Source organism: Mustela nigripes, chromosome 15 (genome assembly GCF_022355385.1).
Source record: "Mustela nigripes isolate SB6536 chromosome 15, MUSNIG.SB6536, whole genome shotgun sequence".
In the NCBI taxonomy this organism is placed as follows: Eukaryota; Metazoa; Chordata; class Mammalia; order Carnivora; family Mustelidae; genus Mustela; species Mustela nigripes.
In genome coordinates this window covers 24392768-24406543 of record NC_081571.1, presented here as the reverse complement: position 1 = coordinate 24406543, position 13776 = coordinate 24392768, and the positions used below count along the sequence as shown (strand labels likewise).

At 37.2% G+C, this 13776-nt stretch overlaps 1 protein-coding gene across 14 annotated transcripts in view; it reads right to left on the bottom strand.

Annotated features, from left to right (window-relative positions):
• CAB39L (calcium binding protein 39 like) overlaps positions 1-13776 on the bottom strand; it is a 123270-nt gene that overhangs the window by 34057 nt on the left and 75437 nt on the right. For all 14 annotated transcript variants that reach the window (XM_059377919.1, XM_059377923.1, XM_059377915.1 and 11 more), the window contains one exon: positions 8713-8831. In XM_059377919.1, coding sequence (XP_059233902.1) covers positions 8713-8831 — 119 coding nt within the window. The remainder of the gene's footprint in view (positions 1-8712; positions 8832-13776) is intronic.

The window sequence follows — 13776 nt, the reverse complement described above, 5'->3', positions numbered from 1 at the left end:
TCTCCATATGGTTTATCTTACTTGTACTTTCCCCTTTCCCCACCTCAGTCTCCAGTGTGCTTAGCATAATGTTTTACACGAAGTAGGCACATAGTGAAATTAATGATTTTCTTCTTCTTTTCCTTCTTTAGAGAGAGAGTGTGTGTGTGTACAATTTGGGGGGGTGGTGGAGAGAATCTTAAGCAGGCTCAATGTCAATTATGGAGCCCTATGTGGAGCTCAGTCTCACAACCCTGAAATCATGACCTGAGCTGAAATCAAGAGCCAGACGCTTAACCAACTGAGCCACCCAGGTGCCCTTGAAGTTAATGAATTTCAAATTCTGACTGAAATTCTTAATAGTAGAACTCTAATGAAACTCAGACTCTGGCTCTATGATCTCAAGCCAACATTCTTCTCATTTCTTGATTTAATTTCCAAACTGAGACTATCTATAAAAAGTTTATACTTCAGACTTTTGTGTATAATTAGTTCACTTTTTCCTTTCATTTGGTAAAGTTTATTGGAACCATCTGTGATATACTATTTATTCTTAAGGATGAAAAAATAGTTAAAAAAATATCCCTCTGGGTCAGAACACTTATTGCATCCCATTAGTTTGTGCTTAAGAGTAGAAATGTCATTCTCTGAGATGACAGCTTCTTAAAGGTAGGAATATATTGAGATATATAGAGAAATATAGAGAAATTCTTAGTTTTCGTCAGTACCCTTTAAGCGATCTATAATTTATATATATCATTTCAACCTTACTACCCTCTAGGATATTGGTTTCTAATAGTTTACTGTTCCACAAATTAAGCCTATCTTAGGTTTCAAATCCCAGTAGCATTAATATCCTTATACTTGGTATAGAATAAATATCTCATCTATTCTAGTCCACTTATGACAGGTTCCCAAGGACAGGGACCACAATGAATCACTCTACCTCCACAATGACTAATTTACATCAGATTGCCAATAAAGATAAATCCAATAAATGTTGAATCATTATTTTATAGAATTGAATTATATCTTTCTTTTTGATTTGTAGTTTGGATCATATAGTCTGGCCTTCAATTAACTATATTAGTATGGAGAAGGCACACTACTATATATGCATGTTTATTCAGATAATCACAGCATATAAGATCCCTTTTGAATTTAATAAAAGCTAAAATATAAGAGCAATTTTCTCTTCTAGCAGTGAACTACAGTAAACATACAAAAAATGGTCAGAACATCTTGTGAAAGAATATCTCAAGTTAGGAAAATGTATAAGGGGGAAAATGACTTTTGTTGTTGCTGGGAGCAAACAATGTCAGGCAGTAGTTAGAAAAGTTCTGTAAAATGTCACTTAACAAACACTTGGCCTCCTCAATATAGGCAATAAACTTTGCTTTTAATCTAGATATATTTGCTTACTTTATAAATAAGGAGATAACTCTGTCCATTAAAGAGGCTTAGAAGCAGTAATAATCCAATGTCAATGAGAAGCCCTAGCAACCAGATTATAGTCTCTAAGAACCATTTCTCACTAAAAAGAACAAGAGTCCTTGGTAGAAATGGCTGATTCCAAGTCTGTGTTAGGAAATATACAAAATGGGCCTGGTATATCTTGAGCCGAAAAGCAAGGAATCTCACTTGCTAATGTGAGTAATATCAAAAGGTCATGAGGCAACTTGAAGGATAGACAACTGGGCATCAGCAAGAAAAATAAAACATATGGAAAAAAATTAAACCCACAAGTTCATAATGATAATAAAAGGATGGGGAGAGGGGAGAGAGAGAGCGAGAGAGAGCAAAGAAACCCAGATGCCAATGGAAGTTCCTGGAGTAACAACTTATTTCTCTCTAAATTGATAATGGAAGCAAAAGAATTAGGCATTTATTCTACTTCTCTGGTGTGAATTGTATTTTAAAATAGTTAAATTGTTGTGGGAGATGATGGAAAGGTAATCTCTAAAACTACATCAGTTGATAAATGCATGAAAAATGATAGGATTCTTTTTGTAACCGCTAATGAGATGACTGCATTGTACACTGTTTATCAATGAATGGTAAAACGGTTAAGTGTAAAGCTGATGAGGAACTTTACAATGGATTAATCTGTCTCCACCTGAAGCCACTGTTCAATCTTAGTATTACAAAATGTATGTCTCCTGATGAGATCAAATATGAACTACACAGCACCACCTACAAAGTATGATTGCCAAAATAGAACTGAATCTGAATTTAATCAAGTCTTTAAATATAACCTCCAGAACAGAAATACAGGGGACAGTGGAACAAGTTAAGTGACACCATTAGGAAGCAATATGACAAATCCAGAATGGAGAAAATTCTGTACCATAATGAATGCAGTTTTTCAAAAAGTTAGTGTCATAAAAAAGGGGAGTGTGTGCAGCTCTCAATGAAAAGAGATTTTAAAAAGACCAATGTGGTATTACAACCAAATTCAGCAAGTGGAACTTGTTAGGATCCTTAACTGAACAACTATGGAAATTTGGGGGTAAGGGGACAATCAAGGAAATTTTAGTATGGAGCAGGTATTAGTTACTAAAGAATTATTGTGGGGGCACCCAGGTGGATCAGTTAAGCATCTGACTTTGGCTCAAGTCACATCCACATCCGGCTCTCTGCTCAGCAGGAAGCCTGCCTCTCCCTCTCCACTCCCCCAGCTTGTGTTCCCTCTCTCTGTCAAATAATTAAATTAAACCTTTAAAAAAGTTATTGTTACTTTTTAAGTATAATAATTACATTGTGGTTATATAAAATTTATCTTTCTATTTTTGCAATGCATATCAAAGTAAATTATTTAGGGTTGATACAACAAGATTACATGAGGTTTGGGATTTGCTTTAAAATACTCCAGCCAAAAAAGTAGGGGTTGGTATTTGGGAGATGATGAAACAAACACAGTGAAATACTGGTGATGAGTACATAGGGCTTCTTTGTACTCTCTACCTTTGTATATGGTTGAAAATTTTTATATTAAAAATTTTTTAAATAGTATTATTAGGAGATATTTATGATTTCAACATTAGACTTCTGGAATATCTTTCATTGGCTATGATTTTTAATTGATCACTGAGAGGAGTTTAAGTGACTTCATCCTTAAGTTCTCTCAGTAACGTGGAATGTCATTTGTCTGGTCCAAGAGAAAAGTTCATTTATAAAGTTCATTTATTTATAATTGTTTCATAAAATTTGGGTTCCAAATCCTTCATACCATGTTTTGTATCCTATATCCAGATGATCATCTTTGATGGGCAATTACCTAGTAATTTCCTCCTTTCTTTCTTTCTCTCTCTTTCTTTCTTCCTTCCTTCCTTCCTTTCTCTTTCTCTCTCTCTCTTTCTTTCTCTCTTCCTCCCTTCCTTCCTTCCTTGCTTGTTAGAATTATGTTCAATACGGAATGTTACTATCATTTTCTTAAATAACATCAGTTTGATTTGTAAATGCACCAATCAAGGTTTGTCCTGAGTTTTGAAAAGTAGTTTTACAAGAGATAATTCAATAAAAATGCTGACCTTTAACAAAGGATTTAGCATTTTAAGCTAAACACGTGTGACAGGTTAAGTTGGTTCTGGCGAAACTGTTCTACTTAGGACTTCTGGTCTACCCTGTACTCAACATCTTCTATAATTTCCTTGCTCTTCACACCTGAATGGTCCGCAAATCTTATTAAAGATACAGTAATGGTAAAGAACATGGAATTTAGAAACAGATCTGGATTGAAAACTTGGCTTTGTCATTTATTAGCTTTATTACCTTGAGCAATACCCTTACCCTAAGCTTCAACATCCTCATCTGTAAAATGGCAAGAGTAATACTCAGTCCTCACAGTATTATCAAAAGAATTAGATGAAATAACGTAAGTAAAGATATTTAATGCAACAGTTAGCACATAGCAAGCACTCAGTAAATGGTATCTCCACAACAGGATGTGAAGGAATGGATTTAAAGTCTGGGTTAAAAAATAAAAGAAGAATCATTACAACAGAGAATAAAGCCCAGAGATATCATCACCAAATTGTTGATAATGGTTTTCTTTGGGAGATATAATGGTTAGTACTCCCCTTCTATATTATACATTTTTTAAAAGATTTTATTTATTTGTTTGCCAGAGAAAGAGAGAGAGTACAAGCAGGGGCGTGGCAGGCAGAGGAAGAAGCAGGCTCCCCACTGAGCAAGGAGCCTGATGTGAGACTCAATCCCAGGACCCTGGGATCACGACCTGAGCTGAAGGCAGATGCTTAACTGACTGAGCCACCCAGGTGTCCCTATTTTATATATTTCTAAAATATTTGAAGTTTAAAATAATAAGTATGTGCTACTTTGAGTCAGAAAATAATTAAAATATTTTTAAAATATCTGTTTTCTTCATTCCCAGTATCACCACTAAAGTTTTGGTCCTAATTATCTCTTGCTTGGACTCTTCCAAGCTGGACTCTTCAGTACCTCCATGCTTTAAGCCATTTTCCACACTGCCACCAGAACTCATCATGTCTAGCCCCTGGGGAGTTCCATGTTACCTACATAATGACATTCAGACTCCCTGGTGGGACATAGAAGGCTCTTTATAATCTGTTCTCAGCCTTTCCAGCTTTATCGCCCAACCTTCCCTCCCATTCACACTGGACTCTAGCTACACCAGAAACCCTGGCAACCTCCAAACACATTATGCATTTTGATGCCACCTTGCCTTTGCACACAAGACACTCAATCCTTCTCTTTGTGCTTATTTGGCAATTTCCTACTTTAAGACCTCCATTTTTGATGTCTTGTAAAATAATAACAATGACGTGTAATGAGTTGTCTCTTCTCATTGTAGACTATGAATGCTTGAGGAATGGAAAGCTGGGTAGTAGTTTGAGAGCACAGACTCTGGAGCCAGACTACTTGAGTTTAAATCGTACTAGCTATGTGACTTCAGATAAGTTAGTTAACCTCTCTGGGCTGCATATAAAATAGGTTATATTTTACAACAGCAGCAGCAGCAATAATAACTACCTACAAGACTATTATATGAATATAAAGCAAGGCCTGACATTTTATTAAAATACAATCTAAACTTCTACCATGACTATGACTATTATTAGTGTTATTATTACTAGTACTGTTACTATTGTAGGCCCTTCATAAATGAACTAATAAGCAGTTTTAGCCTTATAAACGAAACTAAATATTAACTTTTTATAAGAAATGGGAAGATATATAAAACTTTCCTAATGAATCAAAGTTAAGGAAGTTATTCTTTTTTTTTTTTTTAAAGATTTTATTTATTTATTTGACAGAGAGCGATCACAAGTAGGCAGAGAGGCAGGCAGAGAGAGAGAGGAGGAAGCAGGCTCCCTGCTGAGCAGAGAGCCCGATGCGGGACTCGATCCCAGGACCCTGAGATCATGACCTGAGCCGAAGGCAGCGGCTTAACCCACTGAGCCACCCAGGCGCCCGAGGAAGTTATTCTTAAAGTAAATAGTTCTTATTTTTCTATTATGAATATAATTACATGAAAATGGAGTCCTAGAATAAAAATCTATATATTAACAAAGTGGCTTTTTAATTAAGTGATTAAAAATTATTTTCTCCACATACTAGAAAAAATGCAAGCTATTTAAGTTTTTCTTCTTAAATACAAAAAAATGACATACAATTATCTATTACAAATTATACATAGGTTAACTGGTAAGTATAGGTGTCTAATGAATAGAGAGTTCATATTTCAAATATAAGGAACTTTATTTACATCAATTTAGTCATCTGCTAATACACTGAATGACTTGTTTTATCAAATAATTTGTATACGAATAGTAGTCCTTTGAACTCATCAGAAAACACCATCAAGTGGTACATAAGCACATTTTTAAATAATTAAAGATATAATATAGATATATAAAGAGACACTAATTATTCACACTTAAACTCTATGTAATCCTAATTTTTTTTTGTAATCCTAATTTTTAAAAACCCAAGGTCCCACAATTTTAGAGTCACATATAAACATAATCCAACAGTAAAAAGTCATTTAAAACAAGTCATTAAAAGAGATTCGAGGGGCGGCTGGGTGGCTCAGTGGGTTAAAGCCTTTGTCTTCGGCTCAGGTCATGATCCCAGGGTCCTAGGATGGAGCCCCACGTGGGCTCTCTGCTCAGCAGGGAGCCTGCTTCTCTCTCTTTCTCTCTCTCTCTCTCTCTCTGGCTGCCTTTCTGCCTACTTGTGATCTCTGTCAAATAAATAAATAAAATCTTTTAAAAAAATTTAAAAAATAAAAGAGATTCGAATTGGGGTGCTGGGGGGCTCAGTTGAGCGACTGACTCTTGATTTCAGTTCAGGTCCTCGTCTCAGGCTTGTGAGATCAAACCTCACATGGGTCTCAACTTCGAGTCTGCTTGAGATTATGTCTCCCTCTTCCTCTCCCTCTGCCCCTCCCCCCACTCATGTACTGGCTCGCCCTCTCTTTCTTTCTGTCTCTAACAGAAATAATTTTTTTTTTAATACTGACTTATAACTTACAGCATCACTTCTCAAACTCCCTTCCTTCCCCCAATTCACTCTGCAGCTGCTTTGGAGCTTCTCACTGTTAAGGCTCCCAAAACCTTCTCATGAAGTGGGTGGTCTCTTCCATCTGATTCTTTCCTGCTCATCTCCAAGTCTTGTCTGCAAATGGACATCAAGTCTAGCTTAGTCTAGTTCCCCTGCCTGGTTTCCCTGCACCAATTCTTTTCTCAACTCTCTGCTGAAAGAGGGAGAAGGGGTGGGAGCTGTGGTACACAATTGCACATGAACTCATCCCATGCATACCACAGATAAAAAGGCTCACTGTAGATCTGTAATGTGTTCCAGCAGTTAAATTATTAATAAATGGCATTCAGAATTAGCTGTTTATCTTCTGTATTATTATTTCCAGAAATGGGAAAAAAATTGTAAGAAAACAACTTACACTGTTACTTTGAAGAAACAATGTAACATAATTTTGTACCAACTTAATTTTCTAAATAAATATCCAATTATGCTAAATTTCTCTATCTTCCAAAAAGCATATATAACATGCAAATGTATGAAATATATATACATTTTACCATTATCAAAAGGAGTGAAGTTAATTTTATTTAGTGAAGCAATTAATTAATTTTTGGAGAGACAGCAAGAGAGTGCCCAAGTGAAAGGGAGTGGCAGAAGGAAAGAGAGAAAGAGAATCTCATGCAGGCCCCACTCAGTGCAGAGCCCCATGCAGGACTTGATCTCATCATTCTGACATCATGACTTGAGCCAAAATCAAGAGTCCAATGCTTAACCAACGAAGTCATCAGGCGTCCTGTGGAAGATAGTGTTTTAGATCATGTTGACCACTCCTCTTCTCCGTCAGTCAACACAATCTCCAGGACAACTCATTTCAGCATTCTCAAGGGGTCATTTAGTTACAAGTTCATGTTTTAAAACTACTATTAATTTATCCTCATTTCCTGAAACACAAATCTAATATTCCTTCTCTCAAACTCTCCAGTGGCTCCCCATTTCCTTGAGGATAATGTCAAATGCTTTAGAGCTTAACATTTTAGAATCCCCGAAAGTGGGTATAAATTGATCACCTTGGCCTTATTCACCCATGACCAGCTGTGCAAAACATATCCTTGTGGGTCCATTAAAACTTGCAGATCTCTGTGAGCTGCAAGCGAGCACTTTACTTTATAATGTTATTCTGGCACTTGTATATGACCTTCATTGTATTTTTAAAATTGCTCATGTTTCTAGAGGAATTGGAACTCTTGGGAGGAACAGAGATAGTAGTTTCTTTGATCAGTAGTTACTGAGTACTGTGTGCTAGATGCTGTGCTTCATAAGCATTATCTCATTGAAGACTCCTAACAACCTACTCATGTAGGTATTATTATTGACTCCATATTGCAATGAGGAAACCAAGACATAAAGAAGTTAGAGAACTTGCCCAAGGTCTTATAGTAAGTGGCACAACCCTAATTGAAAACACGAATCTTTCTGAGGGTATAGAGTCAATGGCATATAATGCAACATTATTTTGTGTGAAGGTAATATTATAAATTTTCCTTTTATTTTACCAATAAGAAAACTGAGGTTTGGAAACGTACAGTGTCTTGCCTAAGGTCACAGAACCAGGAAGTGCCAAGAGACAAGAAAAAGGAATAATCAGAAAATAAAAATGAGTTCTTATAAATTAAGAATAGAGTAGCTGAAATGAAAATTCAATAGGGTTTATCTTCAATTAAATGTAAAATTAGTATCTTCCAACACATAAAAAGATAAGAGAGGAAATGTAGAAGACCTAAGAAATCAATCCTGGAGATTCAACTCTGACTAACAGGAAATTCAGAAAGTGAGAACACAGAAAATGGAAGGGAAGTAATTTTCAAAGAAACAGTATGCAACAGAGAATGTTTAGCAATCCACCAAAATCCACTGTCCTCTTCTACCTGGACACTAGACAACATTTCTCAGATTTCCTTAAGAATTAAGGGGCTGAAAGACTGACTGCTCTCAAATGGAAGGTGAATGGGAGTAAAATGAGCCATTTCCAGTGGCTGATAATTTCTTCCATGTATTTTCACCTTCCTGTGAGATGAAATGGCAAAGCTGAGCAAAGTGGTCTTGGAAACCATATTGCTTACCCAACTGGACCACCCAGGTGCCCATAGCTGTATACTTTTAACAGCTATTCTATACTCAAACCTCCTTTAAAGGAAACCATGAACCTACCCTTTGAGGAGCATAAACAGAATATGAGGATGAGCGCTAATGTACTCCACAGTAGGACTCCGAGTACCTATCTGTCTTCTCAGGATGTTGTTAAATATCTGGGTCACATCTTTTTTTCCCTGTTAAAGAAACAAACCGCCATTAAATTACACAATCAAAATAGGTAAATTATATGGAGTGTAAGTTGTATCTCAAAAGCTGTTTACACATAAACACACACAAAGGGAAACAGCACTGTTCTTTGTAATATCTAAAACCATTAATTCATTCTTTTTAGTGATTCAACATTTATATACAATATAAAATGATCACCATAAGTCTAGTTAGTAGCTCTTACCATAAAAAAATTAATACACTATTGTTATCTATATTCTGCATGCTATAAATTACATCCCCGTGACCTATTTATTTATTTTTTAAACTTATCTTGTCATATATCTTTAGTCAGCTGTGCTTCCAAACATTTAAACAAAGATTTCTACAAACAGACACAGCTCTTTTCCATCGGATTTGCACTGTGGTTAATTCAAACAACAAGAAGTCTATTTCTCACACTTGTAAACGAAATGGCATAGAAGAATTTAAAATAGTGGATATGGTACAATTGAATTCCTAATGCTTTTTTACCTTTTAGCTTTATATAAGAAGAAAATTATGATTAACATTTTTAAACCATCTTAAATAAGGACGGAAAATGGATGAAGAAAATAAAGATTTTAGCAAATGTTGGTTAGAATCAGATTCCTTTTTCTTAAATGTACTTTCTAGTAATTTTTTCCCCTCTACTTTATCCATTCCCATTCCAAGTCGGTGTATTAAAAAAAAAAAAAATGTGAGTTTTTCTATTAGGTGGATATACATGATTTAGGTGATTGTAAGAAATCATATCTAACCTAGAGGAATAGAGAGGACTACTCAATTCTAGCAGCTGAAGCAGAAGAACTATAGCCAGTGTTGGATGGGACTTTTTTGAGTCCTCATTTACAAGACTTCCACTTTCACACACCCTACAACCTGAGGCTTGTCTCCTTCTCCAACTGAAGCTCTGAACTGAACAGATTTTGTTATGTTTAAAGATTCAGTTTATTTATTTGGGAGAGAAAGAGAGAGTGAGAGAAAGCGCGAGCAGGAAGGAGAGGGAGAAGCAGGCTCCTCGCAATCAGGGACCCCAATGGGAGCATGAACTGAGCCAAAGTCAGACGCTTAACCGACTGAGCCCCCCAGGCCAGGCACCTTGAGTTTTCTGCTTCTTAAGATTTTATTTTTAAGTAATCTCCACACCCAGTGTGGGGCTTTAATTCACAACCCCGAAATCAAGAGTTGCATGTGCTTCTGACTGAACCAGCCAGGCGCCCCAAACAGGAGTTTTTTATATGAAAAAAAAAAAAAAAAAGGGACGACATTCCATCGTGAGTTACTATGGCCCTGATTCTGGCCTTCATCTCTCAAATGAACTGTTAAAGATTATCTTCCAGTTATGTCCTCTACTTCAAAAAAGTCTTCACTGGGCTGAGTGAGCTAACTAGAAAAGCAAATCTGACTGTGCTGTTCTCTTAGGCTCTTCAATGCCTTCCTTTTGCTGAGAGAAAAGTCTGACGCCCTCCATGACCTAGCCCTTGCTTACCTCTCCATCCACGGCTCACTTTTCAATTCCTACTTCAAGTTCTGTTAATAACAATGGACTGTACTACATAAAGGTATATATGACTTTCATTTCTATACCTTTGCTCCTGTTCTGCTTGTCCTGAATTCTTTTCCTTCCCTTTTGTAGCTAAGTCTTAGTCATCCTGTAACAGGGGCACATGGGTGCCAAGAGCACCTGACTGCAGGGTTCCCAAAAAGACCAGGTTTCAGCCACTCACTGCTGACAAAATCCAAAGGCAGAGATATGAGTGGTGGTGTAACAAGAAAGAAATTTATTTCAGTGAGGCCAGCACCGGGAAGACAGTGGACTAGTGTCTCAGACTATCTAAAGTGCTGAAAAATACTTCTGGGTTTATATAAGGAAAATGTGGGACAAAGTTTGGTGGGTACTTGTAGGCAAGCAGTAAAGATCATTGTCTTGGGGTCAATCACGTGTGGTCTTGCTGACGTCAGGGTAGATGTTTTTTGCTTGAGGGGGTAGTTTCAGTTCCTATCACGGGATGCTTTGCCTGCAGGGGTCTTTTGCCCGAGTTAAGAGATAAGCTGGAAAGAACTTAGAAAGTACAGACAGGTCAAAATGGAGGTCGTTGAAGTCCTCTTTCAATACAACAGATTCAGTTCAGACGGATTCACCTCTAGGATAACTGCCCCTCTCTGTGTGACAACAACATCTTTGCCTACATACACCAGTACCCCCTCTTCCATGTCTACCCCTACCTCCATCTCTACCACGGTCATAGCAGCTAACATTAAGTGCTTACTCTGTCCCAGGCACTTATACAAAGAACTTTATATGTATTTTCCAATCCTCCTAACAACCTTATAATGTACATTCTGTAAGTAAGGAAATTAAGGACTAGTGAGGTTACCTTATATAAGTGGGTTGTTGGAGAGCCAGGACTCCATCCAAAACTGATGGAATCTAGAATCTGGGTTCTTAGCCATCATCCTAAACTGATTCCAGCACCAAACACAGTATACTGAAATGAATTTTGTCTCTAACTCCTTCATCACATTGATAGCTCCCAAGGATAAACCATATTTCAATTCCCGTAGTAGGGCCTGATATATATATAGTAGGCATTCAATATTTATTGGACTGATTTATTACTTTAGAGGCATAGGCATCTATAAGCCCTTTATCACAAATCTAGACCACTGAATTTCATGCATCTATTAATGTGGCACTTTTAAAAAAGATTTTATTTATTTATTTGATAGAGACACAGAAAGAGAGAGGGAGGAGGGGGAGCAGGAGAGGAGAAGCAGGCTTTCTCCTGAGCAGGGAACCCGATGTGGGCCTCAGTCCCAGGACTCTGGGATAGTGACCTAAGCCAAAGGCAGACGCTTAGCCAGGAGCCCAATGTGGCATATTTTAATACCAAAACAAGTAGGACCCAAAATTAAAAAATTAAAAGACACTAAGATTATTCAATTAATTAGTCAGTCTTAAAACTACTAGCCATATAAAAAACGGACTAAGTACTGATTAAGAATGCTAATTGACATATAGAAAAATTTTCTTTTTTTTTTTTTAAAGATTTTATTTATTTATTTGACAGAGAGAGATCACAAGTAGGCAGAGCGAGAGCGAGAGAGCGCGCACAAGTAGGCAGAGAGGCAGGCAGAGAAAGAGAGGGGGAAGCAGGCTCCCTGCTGAGCAGAGAGCCCAATGTGGGGCTCAGTCCCAGGACCCTGAGACCATGACCTGAGCCGAAGTCAGAGGCTTAACCCACTGAGCCACCCAGACGCCCCACAGAAAAATATTCTTAAAGGATTCACTTTATCAACAATTGGCTTGAAATGGATCAGACTTAAATGTAAAACATAAAACTATAAAACTTCTAGAAAAAAAGAGAGGAATATCCTCAGGATCTAGAGTTAGGCAAATAATCTAAGAGCACCATCTAGAAAACAAAAACTAACAAACTGGAGTTCAAAATTCAGCAAAACAAAATTCAGCACTTTTGTTTTGTAAAAGATATTGTTAATAGGATGAAAAGACAAGTTACAGACAGGGAGAAAATACTTCAAACCATACATATGATTAAAAAGAACTAGTGCTAGAATATGTAAAAAAGCCTTTGAACTTAGTAGTATAAAATACAAACCAATTAGAAAATGGGCAAAAGAGGGGCGCCTGGGTGGCTCAGTGGGTTAAAGCCTCTGCCTTCGGCTCAGGTCATGATCCCAGAGTCCTGGGATCGAGCCCCGCATCGGGTTGTCCGCTCCGTGGATAGCCTGCTTCCTCCTCTCTCTCTTTCTACCTGCCTCTCTGCCTACTTGTGATCTCTGTCTGTTAAATAAATAAATAAAATCTTTAAAAAAAAAAAAAAAAAGAAAAGAAAATGGGCAAAAGATAGGAAGAGACAGTGAAGACGATCTACAGATGGCTACAAGCACATAAAAGATGTTCAACATAATTAGCCATTAGGGAAATGCAAATTAAGATCACCAGGAGAGATTACTACATATACCTATCAAAACAACTAAAATAAATAATGACAACAACAAAAGCTGACAAAAATGCAAAGAAACTACACTTGTACATTGTAGGTGGAGATCTAACATATATAGTTAATCTGGAAAACAATTTGGCAGTTTCTTGAAAAACTTAACAGGTGGCTCAGTCATTTGAAGATCCAAATCTTGGTTTTGGCTTAGGTCATGATCTCAGAGTCCTGGGGTCAGGCCCCACATCAGGCTCTGTGTTCGGTGTGGAGCCTGCTTGAGGGTTTTCTCTCTCTGCCCCACCGCCTGCTCTCTTTCTCTCTCTGAAGTAAATAAATCTTTAAAAAAATAAAATAAGGGGTACCTGTGGTGGCTTAGGTCATGAGGTCAGGGTCCTGAGGTAGAGCCCTGAGTTGGGCTCCCTGCTCAGTGGGGAGCCTGCTTCTCCCTCTCCCTCTGCCTGCTGCTCCCCCTGCTTGTGCTCCATTCTCTCTGATAAATAAATAAAATCTTAAAAACAATAATGAAATGAAATGAAATAAAATAAAAACTTAACATGCCCCTACTATACTAGTAGTTGCCCTCCTGGTATATATCACAGGGAAATGGAGCCTGGCCATGAATGTTCCCAGCGGCTTTGTACATAATAATCAAAAGCAGGAAACAACCTAGAAATCTTTCCACAGGTAAATGGTTCAACAGACTGTGCTATATACCCATACCATGGACTCAGTGATAAAAAGGAATGAACTTTGATGCATGCAACAACCTGGATGAATCTTAAGGAATTATGCTGAATGAAAAATGTCAGTAACAACAGCTTATACAACCTAAGTGTCCATGAACAGAAATATGGATAAGGAAGATGTGCTGTATTTATACCATGGAATATTACACAGTCATAAAAAGGGTAAGACTATGCCATTTGAGACATGGATGAACATAAAGAGTATCATGCTAAGTGAAATA